This window comes from Botryllus schlosseri, chromosome 8, assembly GCF_051294905.1.
Source record: "Botryllus schlosseri isolate E-star chromosome 8, Bs_hap1, whole genome shotgun sequence".
In the NCBI taxonomy this organism is placed as follows: domain Eukaryota; kingdom Metazoa; phylum Chordata; class Ascidiacea; order Stolidobranchia; family Styelidae; genus Botryllus; species Botryllus schlosseri.
In genome coordinates, this window is record NC_137243.1 from 6909005 (window position 1) to 6931181 (window position 22177).

Genomic DNA, 22177 nt, shown 5'->3' on the forward strand with positions numbered 1-22177 from the left:
TTTCATCTTGAAGTTATTCTAGAATAGTGGTTATGTATATCACAGGATAAAATGGACTTCGTGGCGATGTTTCAATCCCTTCATTAGGACAAATGAGGGAAAAAAATTCGAATATTTTTATTTCGAAAGACTGTTCACTAATTTGATGAGGCTGACAACGTCAAATAGAAAAGGTTTCGCAAATATTACGAAGTCACCCTGATTGACTTTACCATCTTCATATTGTTATTTTTTCCACAAACCCCAACTAATTGTCTTTAACAGCAATGCGTTTGTATCAGTAGGTTATTGACAATTTGACAATTAAAATGAATTTGCACAGTAGGATATTTCTTGTCAGACGATTATTATGATGATGTGAGTCATGGGGTTGTAGCAGTTGTGGTGCGAAACTGCCTCAGGCTTTCTCAAATTAAAAAAAAATAAAAAGTAGGTTATCAATCATTTTGAAAATTTAGAGGTCTCGCGGACCCCCTGGAATTGCTTCGCGGACCCCTAGGGGTCCGCGGACCCCCGGTTGAGAACCACTGGACTAGAGTGAGAAGCCGCTAACTAGTCCCCTTTTCGGACAGTAATTACGATCATATTACGTTAGCGCAATGTCATTTTCTGTAGTGATTTTCTATTCGCTTGTTTTGTTTATTGAAATTCGTTGCCATAAGCACCAATAATATGATTTTATTAATTGATGAAGTATTTACACAGCAAATACACAATAATAAATGTCAAATGTATGTGGATGACAATACAGTTAAATTATTTCGGCGTAGACGGGTTTCAAGTACATGTAGTTGGGGTGACATTTAAAACCAAATTCAATTTAAATCAAGGCCCTTGTTTAAAACATGTTTTTTATTGTTTCTTCGTCATAGTGGATTGACATTCACGCTTGAAAATATCGGGTAAATATAGCTCCCTTGACGAAATATCTAGCTGTTGAACCGACTATTTTGAGGTTTCCAACCACCCCATATCTTATACGTTGGCTATATAAGGTATATATGGTATAGTCGTCGGCAGTCTCATACAACATGTCTTTTTGCAAAGTATTTACACAATTATGGCATAATTACACAACTTAAACAAAATACAATTAAAAAAAGGCCTTTGTTTAAAACACTGTTCAAAACTTGTTTTAAACAAAGTGTTTAAAACAACCATTTGTTTTAAATGCAACCCGACGTGTAGCCTCTGGCCCTATGTGATATGTACGATGTAGGCCTACGTGCGAAGCATTGTTCACACGTAATGCGGTCAAAACAACGTCTCATACATCACGATTGAGATATAGTATTCGAATATGATGCGAGTTATCATATCAGATTCACTTGAGCTGTAGACGCTCTCTGGTAAGTTGTCATGGGTATATAAGAAAATAGTTATTCCTGTTTCTGTTGCAGTTTGCTATTCCCTGTAATGGAAACGAATTTTGTTTCACCCGATAAACTTTGAATGCAGGGTTAATTCCCGTCGAAGGATTTCTACTGAGCCTCCGTGTGAACTTCTTCCGCAAATCCCCCCTATTTTTCTGTTAATTCCGACTCGTCAAGCAAATGCTATCGTCTTAAGAGTTCCGTTCAAAAACACCGGCTCCTATCAAGTATTCCAGCGATCTTTAGCCAGGATTATGTGATTCGTCGGACTTCAAATGTTTCAGCTATTGGATATCTGACCCAAATTGAGTGAGAATATATCGCGATTTTCTCAAGCCCACATTACTCGATTACGGGATTAGATGCCGCCCGTTCTCACGGACATCAAGATCGAATTGAGCTACCGGCTATATACTTTGACATTTATACGCACCACAATAAAGCTCACAAAACGAAGCTATTTAGGATCCCCTCGCTTCTCGCTTTTCCCATAAGTATACAAGATGGTTTACATATCTTTAGCAATTTCGAATTTTACACTTGTTGCGCGTTGTTTTCCAAACAAGTATATTCTTCTTTCTAAATGATGCTCGCATTTGTAACTTACTGCACCTATTATAACTCACCAAGATACTGTACATACGCTGAACAGTGAACATTCATACAAGCAAAATTTATTCATACTTGTACGACCTGTAAAATGCAATCACGGATGCAAGTATAAAAAATGCTCACATATATCGGTAAATTTTAGCGGAAGGTAGAGATATAGTACTATTGTAACCAATTACGGAACTTGTTATGACAATAACAAATGTGAAATATAATAAAATACAATTAAATCGTCAAGATATCGTCCAATAATATGCTATATCGAAGCATTCTTCAAAAAATATAATTCTCACAAAAATGCATCGACAAATGGTCGTTGCCCCAGAAAATAAAGTGGAATGTTGTCAAATTGTATTATTTAAAGGTTTCGGCTCGTTTTAATCAAGTTGGTGATATAAACGATACCGCGCATCGTGATGTTGGACAATATCAGTTCCATGCTCTATTTAGGTTCAATTTCTTCATTGCTCATTTATGCTCATTGTGGTTCGCTTCGCGAGACGGTGGCGGCTGTGCATCGATATCTTTGTCGGTGACCGAAGCCATTGCATCTCCGTTTGTATCGACTTGCCGTCCCGAAATTACTTTTCGAGTTTTTGAAGCCTTCCGCTTGCTGTAAACTAAATGCTATGGACTTGCTGTGTGTAGCTTGGCATCACAATTTCTTTGAAAGACTCTCCTGCAATAGAACACCATATATTGTACATATCAGATCACAAATTCGACGTGTTTTGAACATTTCTGAACAAATCGAAATAGAATGGAAATGTATATCATTCTCAACCGAATGGGAGAGGCTTGTCTTGGTGTAATAACTCATAATATATTTTACAAGTCTGTAAAACCGTACTGCCTTCCCTTTTCCTCACAAGCGTTATGCATGTATGACTATGTATGTCCTTATACGTACGGGTAGTACTTGTGCAGTAGCGGTAAGCAATATCGTATTTGTACATTTTCGCTACATTCTTTGAATTGAGTGAAAAAAGAATCGCTGGAAGCATTTGGATTCGTTATAATACAGAATGTCCACATCCACATTGATACTACCGTAGATTTATTATGAAGCTTCCTGTTAAGAAGTCATATGACACATCGAGCCTATCATCTATTAGGCTACATGTTCGTCTTCCAGGCCATCTACATTTTGGACATCCATATGGCCTGATTGAGGAGTGTGTCGCAGAATGTGTTTTCAAAATAGCTCGCTGGTTAAACGTTTTTTCGCAAGTATTTCAGCGAAACGGTAACTCCTGGAAATGTGGAAAAGGGGGCTTTACGCCTTCGTGACATTGTAAATTAAGCTATGTTTATTTGATCAGTCGGGGTGTGAGTAATAACCGTGTCCTCTATTAATCTCAAATCACGGCAAGCGTCTGGCCCCTTTTACATTTGAACCGACGTGACGTTTTCCAACTGTCTCGAGCGCGACAATTAAAAGAGCAATGGTTTTTTGTGTTCTGCGTAATTGTATGGTATGCTATTCCTATTATTATACTAAAAAAATATGGCCGCGATGACCCCGCTGCACATACCTTAAGATGCAGAGTCTTATGAACTGCTAGAGTTCTAGATTGGCAGAATCCTTTCCCGCATTGATTGCAACGAAACGGCTTCTCTTTACTGTGAATATACCTGTAATTGTAAGATATTATACATTCATCCATTGAGTGAAGCCTGTCTGGAAAGGTTACGAGATTTTGACAAAACCCAATACTACGAAGTAGCAGAAGTCGATTCGGATGGTTTAGTCTGGTTGAAGATGCATTTATCGTGTTTTAGTTGGCGCGGTGGCAACGTCGCGGTTGAATTCCCCAGCCAATTACGATATTCGCCATTTTGAATTAGTCGACAATGCAAATCCTTGTGATAACAATGGTTGAAATAGCGCAAATACTGCAGACGTAAAGTCTTCAGAGGTTTGCTTTCAAAAGCAGCTATATTCGCTACACATATGATTCTCTAAAGCAGTAGGGATGTAATAACTATAATCCGAAAGATTCGTCTGATTGGCTTATACTTTCGTCATATCCTGTTTGTGTCTCCGCTATTCAGCATCGGAAAATGCAACAAAATCTATACTTGTCATAGAGTTAATTCTTTAGAGATAGGAAGCCACAACTAGTAACGTCATGATCTATAAATTGGGTTTTCAGGTAACTTCGGTGTTTACTATTCCCGGATATTGTCGATATTGAATGAATGGCATATTTATTACGTTCCAGCTCATGCGCTGTCCGAATGCGCTCGAAATCCACATCCAAACATTGTAAGACAAACTTATTGCTTGCATAGTGATCATTTTCGGTAATTTTTATACAATCTTCCCAGATCACAGGCAACAGCGCCGCACTTGGGGCCCATGGTCAATTACATTCAATTACTTCACGCATGCTCCCGAAATTTCTTATATCGACATTCTTCGGTTTAATCCCCATTCGTCTTATGCCACCAAGCGACATTTCTGTCTGTGAACGACTGGGCGTGGAGTGGATTGTTCTGTACACTTCTTGTTCATCGATTTCTCGCCGCGCTTGTAATCGTTATAATTGCGATAGACATCATCAAAATATTGTAATTAACCATGAGATTTTCATGTGTTCCGTATGTATGCTGCAATATCTCATTTACTATATAGGCTAGTGGGATCCTAAACTGACAAATCGCAGCACTCATTACAATGAATCACTCATTCGGCTGGGAAATTGGAGTTCCGTATGCGTATACATCCAATTTGACGTACAGAGGGTAAGATTTTCTTATGTTAATTGCTTGGGATTTCTACAGTTAATCAGTAGGGATATCTCTGGATTGAATTCTATACCCACACTGTATTTCAAGACGAAAAATGACTTATCATGCTAGCTGTCTCGAAAATATTCCTAAGACTTTTCAGTGAGAATATTGTAGGTCACAGCGATGGTTATCGCGGTAGACATTCAAGTGTATGCTGATACAGTGATACGGACGATAATGTCGATGATCGATGTAGTCATATGAATGTTATATTTCAAGAGAGGTTATCTGGTAATATGTTGGATTTTCAAAACTCGTAGTGTAACTGCGGTCATAAATAGGAAATATAATGTGATATCTAAACACCATGTTTTATGTCTTTCCTTCCTGGGCATCAACAATGTCTCGGGTGTAAATCATTAAGTGTACGGAACATCTTTGCACCATCTTCCACATCAGCACGGAATTGGTACGGTCCGGTACGATAAGATTTATCGTAATTCGTACCGCGGAAAGTACGGCATTTTCAAATATCGTATCGTACCGTAATTTCGTCTCTATCGCAGCACCGTGCAATACACATTTGGGTTGGCCGAACTCATTGCTCACGGTGTAGTAACAGAGCATTTGGGGGATTTACGTTCACCGTGCATCAAAATCTTATACCAATTACGTTTTGTGACGTAGAAATATACTACCACCGAATCTTGGCGAAATATGATCACATCTATAGGCCTATGCAATCGTATCCAATGGACGGAATACGGCTGTGCCGCCCCCCAATTTCCAACTCGTACATCAATCGTTTCGCAGTCACTATGGATGTTCGTGGTATCCTCGTTCTAGGCTAGAAGCACAGAGAAAATCATAGCCTAATATATCAGATTCTATATGTCACGGTTATGATTTATTTGAGGGAGGCAAATTCTGAAGATGGAGTTTTTTAATTCTTCTGCGTAACAAGGACCGATTGCTTGCCCAACATGCCAGTTCCTGTTAAGATACTGTCGTGCAAATATTCATACAGCAGGCGATCTTGTTATTGTTTGAAATGCATTGTATTTCGACATCTTGATAATATAAGATACTGAAAGCTAAGCCGAATCCTCGTGTTAATCAATCCAAGGTCTCAGTGTATATTGTTGCCCAACAGAGCCTGGTTTTTGACCAACCGTAATAATATCACATTACCTGCGTATATTCACTGGTTATGCAATCGTGCAAAAGTATCTCAATCGTACCTGTGATCTCTCAAATGATCTTGCCTTCGGAATGCCTTATTGCAAATCTCGCATCGGTATGGTCTCTCATCAGTGTGCGTTCTTTCGTGTATGAGTAGATTGTACGACTTTGTGAATTCTCTTTCGCAATATTTGCAAATGTACCGTTTCTTCGGGCGCGTGTTTCCACGTCCTCCAATTTTGTCCCGTCGTCTGGGGCTGATGTTAGTCGTGGCTGGAGTAACGTTATTTACTCCTGCGTCTTCAAATTTTGCCGCACGCTGCGGTAAAGCCGGCGTGTTTAGTAAACTGGGGGCGAATTTCCGCAGCGGGAAGCCCATTAAACCGGGATATGACGGAGACAGGAATGGGATCCGAACCGGGGGAGTGTTTGATAAATATTTTGGTGGCGATGAAGTTGAGATAGAATACGTCGACTGGTTTAAAAAACGTTCGAAGTTTGCCTGTGACATAAACGGAAAGCAACTTGATGGTATTATAGGCGAATCGTTGCCTTCTGATAATCGTCCTTGATTTACGATTCCTGGAGACATGTCTTCGACTGGCGAATTTCGATCTGTGTCTTCTCGTGTCGCCACTGCCGCCGTGCTCGATACGCCGTGATTTACGGATGATAACCCCGGTAGACCGTTAACAGCCATCGGGAATAAATTATATCCGAAACTCGGGAAAGGAAAGGGCTTTGGCGATAAAGGCAGTGTTCTGAATGGGTTCCCGAAGTGCATGGCCGCAGCAGCGGCTGCACTTGCTGCTCTTTCCAGTTCCATGTTTGTGAGTGGTAAGGACGTCCGTGCCATCAATTCCCTCATGGCTTCACCGTAGGAAGAGTATAAAGAGTTCGTCAATTGGAATATCTTTGATCTCGCCAATTCCGATTGGACAAGACGAGTTTCTAGGTCTTTACTTTTCAATGCATTACCTTGCCATGTTGAGGTAGTTAGTCCTCCGTAGCCTGGCACAGTGAAGCTTGCTGCCATTTTCAACGGCAAATCAAAGTTTGTTGCAATACTGTGTTTGTGTGCGGATTCCGTAGCGGTATCTCTGCCAGCCTGCGGTAAAGGTACCGTCCAGTTTAGTGTTTCGAACGAACCGCGATAATTGATAACACACTGTTCGCTTTTGCAAGCGTCGGGTGAGGGATCTGTGTTCCGAAGCAATTCCGTAATTGTAGTTCCTAACGATGGAGACTCTAGTTTTCCCGCTGCGGAACAGGTGGATGACATTTCAGGAATGATAACGTGACTTCGTACATTCGCCGCGTAGATCGTAACTTAACGAATTCAAGCAATGCATTACTAACTGTAATTACAATATCTTGAAATATCCCTGTAATAATCAAAAGAGAATCCGTGAAGCGATATTCTAATCTTTCTACCAGAGTCTATGTGACCTTCGTTGCAATAACTCAGTCGCGAAGCTCATTTATCACAAATTTCCACTGCAAAAAAATCATGGTAGCACTAGAATCATATAAATCAAAGGTACCACTAATTTCCCCTATGATAAACGTAAAGTGACATTCTTGACACATCGTATGGTAAACCTATATACCGGGAATTTCCGATTCTTGCGAAAATCTTAACACTTCCAATAGTCAACGAATGTATCGCCTACGGTCGAATGGCCGTTGATCCCGTGTATATCATTGACGATTCCAAAACTTTAGCCGTTATATATGAAATGTCGCCTACTTCTGCTCCGTGTTATGTGTATCGCATTCGGTAATATTCTCGTTTCTGGTGGCGAAAAAAAACTATACATATACTGAAGAACGAAAATGGCAGTTGAGATTCTCTCGTTTCAATAAAAAATGGCGGGGAACCGCTGAACTAGAAACGCGATGTCGGCTTGGGAGAGAGGGAGTTTAATAGGCTTTAACAAGTACAAGGATAAAAATATTCACACCTTGGTTATTCCTGGGCAACAATGAAACCTATACAAAGCGGCTAATATAGGTGTGTAACTCCACCAGATTTGAGAGATGTCTAAAGTAGTCTAAGTTTTACTCAATTACAAGTAAAAGTGTTTATTTCCAATACATGTCAAAACTACTTCAAGTGTAATAGAAAATTAAAATCTGAAAAGTACGCAAGTAGTTTAAAAATTAGCTTCAAGGGGTCAGATACTTTTAGCAGTAGATCGGCAGTGACTATACTTCAGAAATCGCAGTGCATCTTCCCGATACCACCATGGATACCAGAAAGGAAACCCGTTTAATATGACAGATATCCGGGTTGCCATCAATCTTAATTCTCAAGTAGAACCCATTCAACAGTCATACTGACCATGACCATACTGCCACGAATGACCATAACTTGTGCGCGACAGCTTACTACATTGGTTGAGTGTTGTTGTTGTTGTTGTTTGTAGTATTCATGCTGTTTATCGACACCTATGGTCATTTACACCGGGTCAATTTACTTGATTTTTATTCCGTAGCTGCTGACTTGTAGTACGATCCACTTCTATACTTTTTATAAGACACCGCTTATCGGATGTGATGGCGAGGAGGAGCCTAGATGAACCTCCAACTCTTTGGTAGGAATTCTGGAGTAGGACTCGAACCCGAAACCAATTGGTGTTGCAGCTGTGGATTATACCACTACGTGTAGCATGTTACATTTTGTATCATTATTGATAATTTGTAATAATAATAATATAGAATAATTTCAATTAAATAATGAATATAAAAATTCACTATTGCTCCCCAGTACAAAATACATGGGAAAATTCATTCAAAGTATCATTCTCATTTCACGATCTGGGAAAGGTTTGTGCTGGTATAAAGGTATTGGTGGCTATGATGATACCTAATTAGGTGACCGCGACTTGATATTATGAACGACGAAATACGTCACATGGGCTTCTATTGTATCAACTTCTCCGTCGCTCTCTGATATGAATCTAACATATTGCTCACACAGTCGCTATTCTGCAACATTGCATAACTCGCTATAATCCGCATCGTCCAGTTGTCAAATAACCCTTTGAGAATGCGTTTGGAGCGGATTATCGTCAACTACAATGTTATTCAGTTGGTCAGACTATACTGTAAGATTATAGTTATCATGCTTTATGGGTGGATATCGAATAGAAATTTAGTATAAGGATTCGGTATAGTTCAGCTTCCAATTGGGCATACTTGCTTGCAACACCAACCCTAACCCGATTGTAATAGAATATTGATGACGATTATTGTCAGGCTGCGTAGCTTGTTCTCGCAATATTATGTTACGTTATCTATTCTAAATATTCAATGAGCTGAAATCAGATACATGCGATAGCATAAACCATCTGTATCGCATAACGTTCTGGGATAACGCCCCTCAGGATAATGCAAAGGTCAGGACCTCAACTGGGTCATGTGGCATGGCTAAGTCGAATTTGACTGGATGAAATAAAATACCATCATCAGTTCGTGAGAATAAATTACCTCCACACTCGCATATGGCTCGTAATCTTTTAATGACAGCCATTGATTTCAAAGTCATTCAATACAGGGTACTATGGGGCGACTGTCCAGAGTCGAGAACCGAAATTGTAAATTGTGATCCACATCTTGTTTCTGAAAATCTACTGTCCCACTTCCTATTGCTTTCAAGACTATTACATTAATTGTCATATAATATATATTTATGTCGGTGGCTTTTCGTGTGCCCCTTAACAAGAGTTAATGGCAATGGGGCGCGACGCACACTGCAGAATGCACAATTGCACATGCACACATAGGCGCCGAGTTACGGGGTGGTGGGGTGGCGGCCATCCCATACAATAAGATTAAAAGCCCGCTGTCTGCGATTTCAAATCAGCCCGTGGTAGCGCGTAAATGCCAACTATTTACCATTAACCGGTACGCGCGCGAATGATTGAATACGCAGCTTCGTTGGCGACGACGAACTAGTGCTTATAACGCCCCAATAAATTGTAATCCGTGATTAGTAATCAGACGATCGAAGCAACCTCGCTTACGACGTCGATTTCGACACCCTTGCGCTGAGAAACACCATCTTCTTCTCTCTCGACAGACGGTGAATTCAACCGCTCCTTCTCTGAATTAAATTGTATTTGCGCCCATATTTGTTTACAAAATAATTCATGAGTTAGTTCCGTGATATTCTCTTTAATTGTAGGCTTGGAGCGCGAAATAGGACAGTGTGTTTGTCTATACCTGCGAATTGAAAGTCACTCATGCGCAAAGTGCGCAGTGCGCATATTCATTACTCTAACAAGGCTTTGTCAACTTTTATCGGGAAACGCAACACTGCAACTCAAATGTCGTTATAGTGAGCAAACAATTGTCCCGATGTAAGACTTGGAAACCCATTGCGCTGTACGCAAGCTGTGGAATCACCGATTACATGCACGCTTTCTCGTTTGCTATCATGATAGGCCACTAATTCGTGTCTGCTTTATACACTCGTATTCCCTCGGTGTCACTTGTCAAGTGTTTGATTTGCTGTTAATATTGCGCATTGTGCAGTGCACGGCGTTGAATTACGTTGTCAAAAATTGATACAAAACGATATTCTCGGTGTTGCAAATTCGGAATTTACTCTATTAGTTTGAACGGGAGCCTTCTATGTCCCAATAAACTTCATTGCTGGACGGACTCTATCGAGCGCAACCATATCGCGAATCGAATTTCAAACCTTTGGGATATTTATTTCTATTGATAAGGTCGCGGCATGCGCCCATATTGCTCTTACTGCAATAACACGTGGATGATTAAAAGCGCACCATTTTACCATCAAATTCGACTGGCTGATCGGGGCCTACGTAGGCCGTGGCGCGTTGTCGGCATAAGAACCCCAAGTGCGTAGCCAGAGAGTTTCTCGTTTATAACTAGAATTCCCGTCCCTTTGAAATGCCAATTCACTTATTCGTATTATCGATGCTGCGCACTGCAAATTAGCGAGAATCATTTGCATGCGAAACGAATCATCGATATCTAATGTGCACTCAAGTCGGTGGTTTGAAGCGGGTCCGCGTACAGGCCTGCTACCGTCCCCAGAAACACCTCTGCGTCTGAACAAATTGTTGCCATTGACGAATCTGAGTATTTAGGTATGGCGCACCCTGTAATTGTAATTATTGCAATTTCGTTATCAGCGCAACTTTGCCGACCGACTGTCCAATCCGATAAAATTTATCACTACTATGTATTTCGCATAGGGTACTGATGCTGATTCCAGCAAACTAACGATCCTTATTAGATATACAAATTCGACCTCATTGTTAGAAACGTAGATTTCATCGCGCGCTGTGTGAAACACAATCTCCTGTCGCGATTTGACGACCATATATACGTCCGCCTTCTACAAATTAAAGGGCATTAATTATTTGTACCGACGAGGGCCGCAAGCCGCGTTTAATATATTTTGTGAACCATGCTTTGCGAACGTAGATCGGAAAATGCAGCGATGCAGTCAAAATCCATGTTTTAATCAGCAACCAATTGTCGCGATGCGAGCTACTCGATACTAAGTAAAAACCCATTGTGTTGGCGGTAAGGCATAATTAATGATTGGCAGCGCGCGTTTGTACCGTAATCATAATTCTTGTCTGTCTTTCGTGTTCCAGAATTGTCGTGCTGCGTTGCTGCTCAGTCCAGTGACGAATGCCGAGCGCGCGACGATCAATGAACTAAATTCGCAATCATCTCAGTGGGAGATCGCGTCGCGTTGCATTGTGCGATGGGATATGCGTGCACAGACGAATTTCGCTAATTGGTCGCGGTCCCGCGTAACACTGATTTATAATACGTCTTGTTGAATTGCAACGGAATATTAGCGTCAGAATGGTCATTTCGAAAGGATGGGGTTTTGAGTTTCAAAAGGGGGGGTTTACACCACCCTGGCTACACGCCTGCCGCCACCCCATGCACAAATAAAAGTCGGCGCCTATGCATGCACATTAGGGCTCTTCAAAAATGACTTTTTTTTCTCAAATCGTACTGGCTACTTGATAAAATTGTTAGGTTACCTAATTTAAGCCTACACACAAAATTTGGTTCAATTCCAGCCAGTAACCGCTTTGCTACAGGAAAAGAAAGTTTCTATTTATTATATAAAAATAAATACTAAAAAATTTGAAAATTTTCTGTTCACCCCATGAAAGTGTTAGGCTGTCTATAGAAACGATGCTCACCAAATTTGGTTCAATTCCAACCGGTGGAAGCGGAGTTATTGCCGTCGAAAAATTTGGATTTACATAAAATAGTATTTACGGTGACCGATTCTTTGTTTATTTATTATAGTTGTGCTCACCGTAAATACTATTTTATTAAAATCCAAATTTTTCGACGACAATAACTCCGCTTCCACTGGTTGGAATTGAACCAAATTAGGTGAGCATCGTTTCTATAGACAGCCTAACACTTTCATGGGGTGAACAGAAAAATTTCAATTTTTTTATTATTTATTTTTATATAATAAATAAAAACTTACTTCTCCTGTAGCAAAGTGGTTACTGGCTGGAATTGAACCAAATTTTGTGTGTAGGCTTAAATTAGGTAACCTAACAATTTTATTAAGTAGCCAGTACGATTTGAGAAAAAAAGTCATTTTTGAAGAGCCCTAATGCACATATATATGTATGCTGACTTTGACTTCAATATTTATCCTATATGGATGCCTCGAAGGTAACCTATCGGGATGCTAACCATATGGTAGATACACCAACGAAGCATAGCTATATTCACAACCCATTCAAAATCAGGTATATTTTACTTCTTATACTGTGCTGGGAGCAAATCAAACATTTCGGTGCATGAATGCATTTTGTTTTGAATAGACGTATTTTTGGGTTTCGGTCCAAAACACTTGCAGTTGAAGGCACACCGAACGTATACCATTGGTCAAAATAGTTCTGAGGCTTTAAAGACCCTATGCATTTTATCCGAATAATCGGATATCACCCGGTAAACAATTCTTTTTTAATACCACTTCAGCAGGGTATAGGCCAACTATACATAAGAAATATCCCGCGTACCATGTTGTGGCGAATATTAGTGTCAACAAAGCTGACGGGGTTCAAGTGTTATATTAGGCGCCTTCAATGCAGCTGGCGACAAGAAAAAATTAAGTTACGCAGTCACCGTGTATTTGGGCATAATATCATTTCTATAACTTGAAAACTACGAATCGTGATACCGCACAAATTCATAGCACTATAATGGCTACTGACGGTTACCTTTCCATATGACGTCAAACCCACTCGTTAATACAGCTCAGTGCGTTTTACCGCCAAATTTATAAATGTAACAGTTATGGCGTGGCAATGTCACACAATTATCAGCACACAACCGATTTTTTATTCAAATATGCTGTCACCATATTCATTGCTCATGCAATTCTACTGTAATACCCGAAAATTGTCTTCGAATCTTGCGATCAATATAATTGCCTATTATGAGTTTAATTATATTTTACAACATTACATCATTAGCGGAGTAAGCATACAATCCGCACCGTTTTAAATTTTCGTCACTTCGCACATGCATCTGTCGCAAGGATGAAATGGTGACTTTTAGGTCAGTGATGACGGTACCACCAACAACCATCCCGGTTACACACTTGATTCCCTAATCGAAGAAACGTGAATTAGAAAATGGTTGCGTGCGAGTATATGGGCGAGAGTATTTTGGGGTTTCAGTTTCAAGAGATTATTGCCATATCATCATATTATAGTACCAACAGCACCAACAACTGATAATATGAAATTTATGTATACATCAATGATAATTTACAACGTAACACCATACTAAATCGCATTGTCTATCAATTAATAGGTCCCACGCCGGTTATGATCCTTTCTTTTGTCCGTCAAATGCTTCTGTTCATTTGCGATGAACGCAGGCCGCACGCGACAGCGGTTGTGGCGATTGTGTCCTGAAATCTGAGACAAGTTTGGATCATTTTTCTTCCAGTAATTTACTCCCGCATAAAACTGTAATACACCAATTACAATCTCCTGCCGAGCAGGAAAAGGTTCACTTCGCCGATAAGATCGCCACGAAGTGCGAGATAAAATATCAATTACGTTTTTTTGGAGGATTTATCTTCGTCCGACACTGTTGTTTCTGCGCCGCAGATTTGAGGGGTGTCGTTATTATTGATAGTATTGCTGCAATATTTCCTTACTATGAAAGCAGATATAATGCTATTCTCTGCATGTAACTAGATATTAATGGATCCCGGTAATGTTGCGGTTGTAGCTTTGGTTCGTGCGGATTTGAAAGAGAAATGTTTAAATTTAGACACAACACCGCAGCAACCGGATCCGTTAATTATTATTCCTACCAAATTACACGCAATACCGTCTTACTTATAAAACCTCAGCAGCTCATTATTTTTTCATTTGTGGCACGCTACATCTTTGTTTCATTAATATTTTTATACCACGAATGATGATTGTTTCATCTATATTTTGGGTCAATTTGCGTCGTAAACTTTGGAAATATTTTAAATCTATAATAACTTTGCTGTACCTTTAGTTGCAGTAGCTCAGTTGCACACCTTTTCGTCTAGAAATCTAGATTTATTAGTCTATCCATGATTGATCAGATCTAAAATATAGAATACCCGCCATTTTGAACATTATAAGTCTCATGTAGGGCAAATTTTTGTTGCGCTAAAATCGCGAGAAAAGTTGCATATAATTATAACAAAAGCAGTAAAAGTGACGTTTATAATTTTTGTTGAATTATTAGGGTATGAGATACTCGAAAGGCTCCGTTGTATAACCTAGTTCCTGCAAAGCTGTCAGACTTGTTACTTCGCCATTTAACGGTCTGACGAAACCGCCCAAAATTACATTTTTTCCGGGCACACAGCAAGAAAATTATGCAATGCGGGAATAATTTTCCCAAAAAATCGAAACAACATAACTATAACCCCTCCCCATAAAACAAGTAGAATAACACACCCCAAACCAACCCCCTAGGTCTGCAAACTTGACCCAAGGCATTACAGAAAAACTCTCTCTTTGCGACTTAAACAAAATCAATAGCCTGAAGATGGGAACCCAGTGAAAATGTGATTTTCGGCGGTATTGCCCGGGCGTTTGTGAAATAGGAAACTTTTTCAAATTTAAACGACAGAATTAGTTACAGATTATATGGGTACCGTCGTGCTTGACATGGGGAGTTGAAGTTCTCTCCATTGTGTCATTGATAACACTGAAATGCAGCTAACCCATCATATAACTCTTTGTTTTGCACATCGAAGGAAATAGAACCATACTAGAAATAGTGTACACCATGTTTTTAAATCACTCATTAACATTTTTACGCAATATTTGATCTACGTTGCAGTAAAAATTGGCTATGAAAAATAGAGAAATGTTGCAAAAAGTTGCACTGTAAAATCCCTCCAAACAGCTTAAAACGCCATAGTACGTAGATTCTGAGTATCTACGAAGCTGTCGGAAGCTGTAAAAAAGTTGCAAAAGTTGAAAAAACTTGCCCTACTGATAAGTGATTATAACTATCTAGCGATGGTGTGAACGTGAGGTTCACGTTCGCGTTCTGTGTGTGAACCTCGGAAATTTTGAGGTTCGCGTTCACAACAGAACCTTGGTAGGTTCTGCACTGTGAACCTTTTTCTTATATTACAATTTTAACTTCATTATAACATCTTTGGTTCACATTTATTGCATTTCAACTGCGAACCACTCTATGCATGGCGCTGGCAGCAAAAACAATCAACACTAAACGAGCAATTCGAGCATGCACCTTATTGACAATCTCAAAAATTTTACTTGCCTTGTTACCAAATTTTGCTCGAAATATCCAGCTTTCCGTATGTGAATACACTACATGTAGTCAGCGAGTGATGCTTATTCAACCAATCAGTGAGATTGATATCGTTTTATGATGTAAAAATCTAGAAGGCGTACGGCTCAATATTGACTTCATATGTTTACTGCATCATAATAAGCAAATCCGTGCAATTAGGGTGTTGGCTACTGCTGTATAACTTGTTAATGGGGTATTATCGGTAGCAAGTATAGAAACCTGTTTTGCACTCTGCTCAATATCCGTGTATATTGTCCGGTCTGGCCAAGACCGAGGCGTAAGCTTGTATTCCCTGGCAAGTCCTCATCGAAATTGTTGGCAAAGCGACAGAAGTTATTGAATTTATGGCATTATTATATCATTTGATTGCCTCAGTTGATACATTTAGCGACGTTTAAAACGTCAATATATACTTCGGCATTGTGGCATTATGTGACATGAGTCGTCGCTAGGTATTGTGTACATTACTACAGGCTATCACTTCATTGAACTATAGGGTTGAAATTAGCAATATGACGTCACGAGGTTCACGTTCGCGTTCACACAGAACCTTTCAAAAAGGTTCGTGTTCACACGAACCTGAACCTTTCAGAGGTTCACACCATCCCTACACACTGATGCACGTGACTGCTGGGTTGTGAGGGCGCGACAGCAATCCTATATTTTCTGTGTATTTTTTATATAGTACCACTTCAACTCTCGCTGTTGTTGCTGTAATTTCGTTGGAATACCCAATTCCGTCAAAATGTCACACGGCCATCATTATTGTCGTCCTGGTCTTTCGTTTTAGCAAATCAATAATTCCTCAACTATACTTAATAACTCCATTTTTGAAGCCTTTTGAACTAGATTCATTCATTTTATTGCATATGTTACTTCCCTCTTGAGATTATAAGACACCGCCTATTTCCATTTATTATAATGTGAGACCAGTATAACATTATTAATTGAAGCCTATATTCCTCGTAAGGCTGCGGGGTCATTTTTAAGTTCACTTACAACTCGGTGGCCATCTCCCACGTACCAAATTCGAATGCTGTCAAACTGGTCCAAATCATGTTGGGACAAAAAGTTGATACTTTGACGCTGCTGTTTGATCATCCTGTAACGAGATATAATGTGAATTTCAATAGCGTGCGGTCAAAGTCTCTTTTCGACCCCGAAGGAAAAAGCAGACAAAAGTAACGTATTCACTATTCATTGTGTCGTAATAGCATTACAATGTAACGGATTTGATGACCGCGTGCTATCACGCCTGTGCTCCGGTCATCGCATACTAATTTACCCACATGTTAATAATTGGATGTGCATTATACAATGTTCGTGTTCAGATTCGGCACTTGGTTGAGCCAAGTCATTTCGAAAATTTGCCGCGCGAGCCACGGGTTGACCACCCCCGGTCTAATGATTTTATTAACTGTTGTTACACGGCGGTGTCAGCATTTAGTTTTACCTCACGCCATACTGCTTGCTGTCTACTTTTTGCAATTAATATTGGGATTCATAAGATCAACATATACTTAATCGAGACAGTGAACCATGCTCATGCTCACAAGTAAAATGAATCAAACGGTATGTTTTCTCACGCATAAGAGAACAATATTCACGCCTGAACGATGATTATAAAGGCTACTGCCACTGCCGTGAGCCTACCGCTCCCCGTACAACATATAGAATCATCACTCTCAATATATTACCACCAGACACACGGGCGCGAGGCAAGTTGTTTTCAAAACCGTTCAGACTGTTTACCCAAAAGCTTTCTACGCTCGTGACTGTTTTGGGTCCGAACATGCTTGAAGCCTATACCAAACAAATCTTTATCCAAGTATAGTCCAAAGTATGTAGTAAACGATACTTGACGAAACTGATCCAAACTATTCGTGAGAGGACAGTTGTGGAACTTGACTTGGTTACCTTGAGCATCAGACGTCGAATTCAGACACTCCAGGCATTATTAAACTATGGAAATCCGCAATAATCCCTCATTATTAGCGTTATTCAACTTCGCTCCGCTTTACGCGGATACTACGGAATGTACAGCGAAACATTATAAAGCTTAGCCTATACAATGTATATTGCACAGGCACACGCACATGCCTGTATTAGAATGATTCTGAACATGAGACTGAAATGTATAGCTGAGCGTGTTCATTAGCACTTATTTTAAACTACATGGCTGGCACATATAGATCATGCTTGAATATTGATACAGTAGCATTTGTGTTATACGTAGCATTTATGTTGCCTTGCATAGTCCTATATCATGTGATCAAAATATCCGCAATTCAAGCAGTATTATTCTGACCGTTTGTAGCGCGCACTGTGCGGTGCGGATGGATAGACTCCATCAAAGTCGCACGCGAAGAAATGCGTAGCTGCGCGTTCTCCGAAATAATATCATTTTCGCGGTTCTAGCGAATACATTATGCATATATCTATATGACTTTTCAAAAAGTAGGTTCTGGTACAAAAGTTCAAAGCGCATTGGTTCTGCCATGATTTATTAATGCGGGTTGCATGGAGTAAACTTAGAGATAAGCAACTATGCATTGAGCGCCTATATGATTAATCCCGATACAGCCGAAAGATGAACTATCGAACTATGTTTCCAAGTCCCGGTAGCATCTACGTAAACAGCTTCTACTTCTTGGTTATTCACGAAACCAATACAATCCCTTCGCATTAAAATTTCATCAAAGGAAGCCGATGAGGAGAGTGTAACCAAGCCGTTACCACGATAACATGTAAGTTCCACGAGGGCTTCTTCTTTTGGCGTGGACTTTGCTTCAATTAATCTGGTGGGCATAGTTCGTTTAAAGTTATAGCTCAACATCAATATGTTCAATAAAAATTTATTATGGATGGATTTATAAATTACTTTTATATATAATTCATCATGTTCCCCATAGCTTATTAGCTGTATCATTATCTAAAATCATAAAACCAAATAGCAAAGCTATTTCGGCGTCCCTTCAAGGCACGTGTCATAGTAGCGGATGAGATTTGTGGTGAAATTAGTTTGTGATACGGTGAGGGTCAGGTTATCTTGGTTTCTTTTTTGATGATTCGCTATCCTGAGACTCGCAATTTTGAACGCAAGTCATCCCAGATATCGGGATATTGCATGATTATGATGCGACAGGGGGGTGTACGTAAAATCAGGTTACGTACAGATGAGTCTGCGTGGTCGGACCACTTGTCCACGAAGCGAACGTAAAATTATCTGAAGATGATTGAAGAGGCCAACGTACTTTTTCCTCACTCCCGTTATATTCCCCCTGAGAAGAGCGTATTTCCCCCACCATATACTCCATAAAATATAACCGCCATGATGCTACACCCGAGAACAAATAGACTGAATTTTGACGCAATTACCTTTTACACAAGACTGACCAGAGGGCTGCTGGCTATTGGCTATATTGGAAATGAAAGGGATTTTGGTTACTGAATGTACGATGTTCGCAAACAAAACCAGCCCATCCGAATTCAGAATTCATTTTATAATGAACCACCCGCAGGCTTCGTCATTTAATTCCCTGTCCCTTCACTGGTAGTTGTTGCTCATTTAGACCCTTATCCGCCTAAAATTTACTATGTATTTGGTTTGAATATATGATATAGAATTGATATGCTATCCATATGCGTAGGCTACTGCTTTATACGCCTACGCAGACAATCGCGGCATGAAGAAGCCCTTGTTAGAGATTACGGAAGCAAGGCTATGTAACGTCATTATAAGTTCGATACGATGTGTATCATACTTTCAAGTTATATTTACATGTTTACAGGCGGCTCTTTTCATAAATGCGAGATAAGGTCGGAACATGTTTTGTCAATAGTGTACAGACTGACATGTGCGATTGAGACGCCGATGTGAAAATTTATGTGTCAAATCCCTATGCAATGTCGACTGATGCGTTATTATCGGGGAATCAGTATTATACTCGGTATGACCTGCTCTTGGTGAAGCAGCATGCTCATTATCTTTGTAATATTAGCGAAAATCGTGGTTGTAACTGTGCGACTATTCGCATTTTGTGTTCGCCCGCAATTTGTAGCTGGCTTTCATTGCTAACGTAACGCAGAATGCTGCTATGCTTGTTTTTGATTCGTGCAACAATGGGTGCGTGTCACCATATGACCCTTCGCATAACAAAACAATTGGTTTCCCTCCGCGCTTTGCATTAGCTTCACCAATTATATGGAAAGATGTAGAATTATGTAACTATCGTGATGAATTCATTATTGTTGTTAAAGTTTCGAGTTTGATGTGAATTTCTCTCTCCTCTTGGCTACCGAAGCTGATGTCAATCAATTGTGCAAAAATAGCTTTCATAGATCGTTCCCCTGAAACAGTAGACACCGGAGAAGCGATGGCTTTAAGATTTTCATTTATCTCCATGTGAAATCATAGAGGAAATCTAATATGCAGTGAATCGCTTTAAGCAACTACTGAATAAAACTAGCGCCGATTAAGATTCCGAGCATGTCACCCGAGAATATGACTTCGCCACTTTGGAAACGGATACGGTAACTCGATACACTTTCACCTTGAATATTCTGTCTTGCAAAATTTTACGTCTGAATATTCGTACGTATAGGCTAAGGCTACATGCCTCAAAGGGGATTTTTTTCGGATTTACTGACTTTAATGGCAGTTATCGATGAGAAAATGATCATAAACACCACACGGCGACCCACTACAATGCTGACGATCGGCGTTATTGTGAATTCACTATCAATGCCATGATGGACTTCTCTGTAACATCCCTACACGTCGCCGTTGCAAATCAAATTCCGTTTGGAATTTAAATTGGACCAAACGGCGGTCTCGTCACGGCGAATATGAATTCTAATCTTTCGGATTATACCCAATTTAAAGTACGTTCCTTGCAAATGCCGCTTTTAATATATTATTGATGTGTAAATGCGTAATAAATTATGGCTCTGCCCTCTGCGATAAATTTACATTGCATCCAATCTTCAGTGATAACGATACGATACACTGTTACTCTCTGCCGTCATCTTCAGACTGATTCATACGCGATTTCCACAGAGCGACACATTTCGTCTGGTAAGTCTATTTATTGAAAACTCCACCAAAACGTAATGAGACGTGTAATCTCCGTATCCAAACAAATTCCGAAGCAACAATGGAGTTGCAGGTGATAGATCTAATTACGTGCTAGCTTGCTTGACTATATATGCGCACTGTTTTCAATATATAGAGGCCGCACTTCACCAACCAGGGATATCTAGATTCTAGATATCCCTGTTCACCAATGCACCTTTGACACTTACAAATAATTCCAAATCGCAGCATGCAGCTCACGCCTCAATTAATTTTATGGATTCGATTACAGGCACCAAGATTCTGTTTGAAAAGAAAAAGAGGATTCATAGCCCTGACTGCGGAAATAATTGCTCGCTTGTAGCGATATGAAAAATGGTTTAATTCGCACCAATACTTTTCTATACTAATACAGGTATGACTTTCTTGACTTGCTTGTTCTCACAATAACTCGCAATTCAAGTATTGAGTAATGCAATGCAGAGCTCTGTAATTCACAACGTACGAACGCAGGGAAATCCATGGTAATAATTACAGATCAGTGCCTTAGCACTATTTCGTTCGATCTAAATTTAACGAAGATGCAACGACAACATTTCGTGACCCCCAAACTTGGCCGTTATCAATCAAGACGTCAGGTCGCACCAACCGCCCTTCAAATGTTCGTGGATATTAACATCCAATCCCAGCTTCAAATGTGTATTATCAATTAAAACGGCTGTGCTAACAATCCCTGCGACAGTTTGACCGATGTCAATTGGGCGAGTAATCCCCGCTGGGAGGAACGCGAAGAAAATCTTCCTGTTTCTGCGGATAGTTACCAGCAAATGAAGTAACTGTCCATTATAATGGTCAAGTGTATGATAATAGTCAGAGCTAGAAACGAAATACCTCTACTTTTCGTGGTATTCAAGTGTGGTTATTGTCTTCTTACGACAATCACTCGATCAAATAATAACGATGCTGGGTGATTGTCATCCCTACTTCAACAGATTTTGAAGAAAAAAACGACATACATATTACGTTTTAAATACAGTATGAATTTACGGCATCAGTTTTAGGCTACTTGACTACCAAACAATGACTTTGTGACCGCCTCTGGATAATAGGCATACACGATGCCGCCTGACGAAAGGATTTAGTTATACGCTGTCGCCTCGCCTGTCACTATGATTAATACCATTCCGAGAGACGTCTATAGGCAAAGTGAAAAGATCTAATAATTAGACTGAACTTCAACCACAAATACCCTTTGACGCCATCCGTAACTGCATTTTTTTTTTAAAGTATATACACTAAAGCAGGGGTGGGCGAGCCGCATATCAAAAATCTTAGTTTTAAAAGA

General features: G+C 39.9%; 1 protein-coding gene across 1 annotated transcript; it reads right to left on the bottom strand.

Annotated features, from left to right (window-relative positions):
• Positions 1-2025: 2025 nt before the first annotated feature.
• Positions 2026-7582, bottom strand: LOC145444960 (uncharacterized). The gene is made up of 3 exons (XM_080323038.1): positions 5963-7582; positions 3521-3620; positions 2026-2664 (listed from the first exon to the last, which is right to left on the bottom strand). Exons 1-3 carry the CDS (start codon positions 7183-7185, stop codon positions 2641-2643), a joined length of 1347 nt encoding a protein of 448 aa, XP_080179164.1. The 5' UTR covers positions 7186-7582; the 3' UTR covers positions 2026-2640.
• Positions 7583-22177: the final 14595 nt, after the last annotated feature.

Bases quoted from the DNA above. Each gene is read 5' to 3' on its own strand.
- LOC145444960 (XM_080323038.1), bottom strand. From the start codon at position 7,185: ATGTCATCCACCTGTTCCGCAGCGGGAAAACTAGAGTCTCCATCGTTA. The intron at 3,621-5,962 runs GTACGATTGAGA...TTACAATTACAG, and splicing joins GATCATTTGAGAGATCACAG to GTATATTCACAGTAAAGAGA. The intron at 2,665-3,520 runs GTATGTGCAGCG...GTTCTATTGCAG, and splicing joins ATAAGACTCTGCATCTTAAG to GAGAGTCTTTCAAAGAAATT.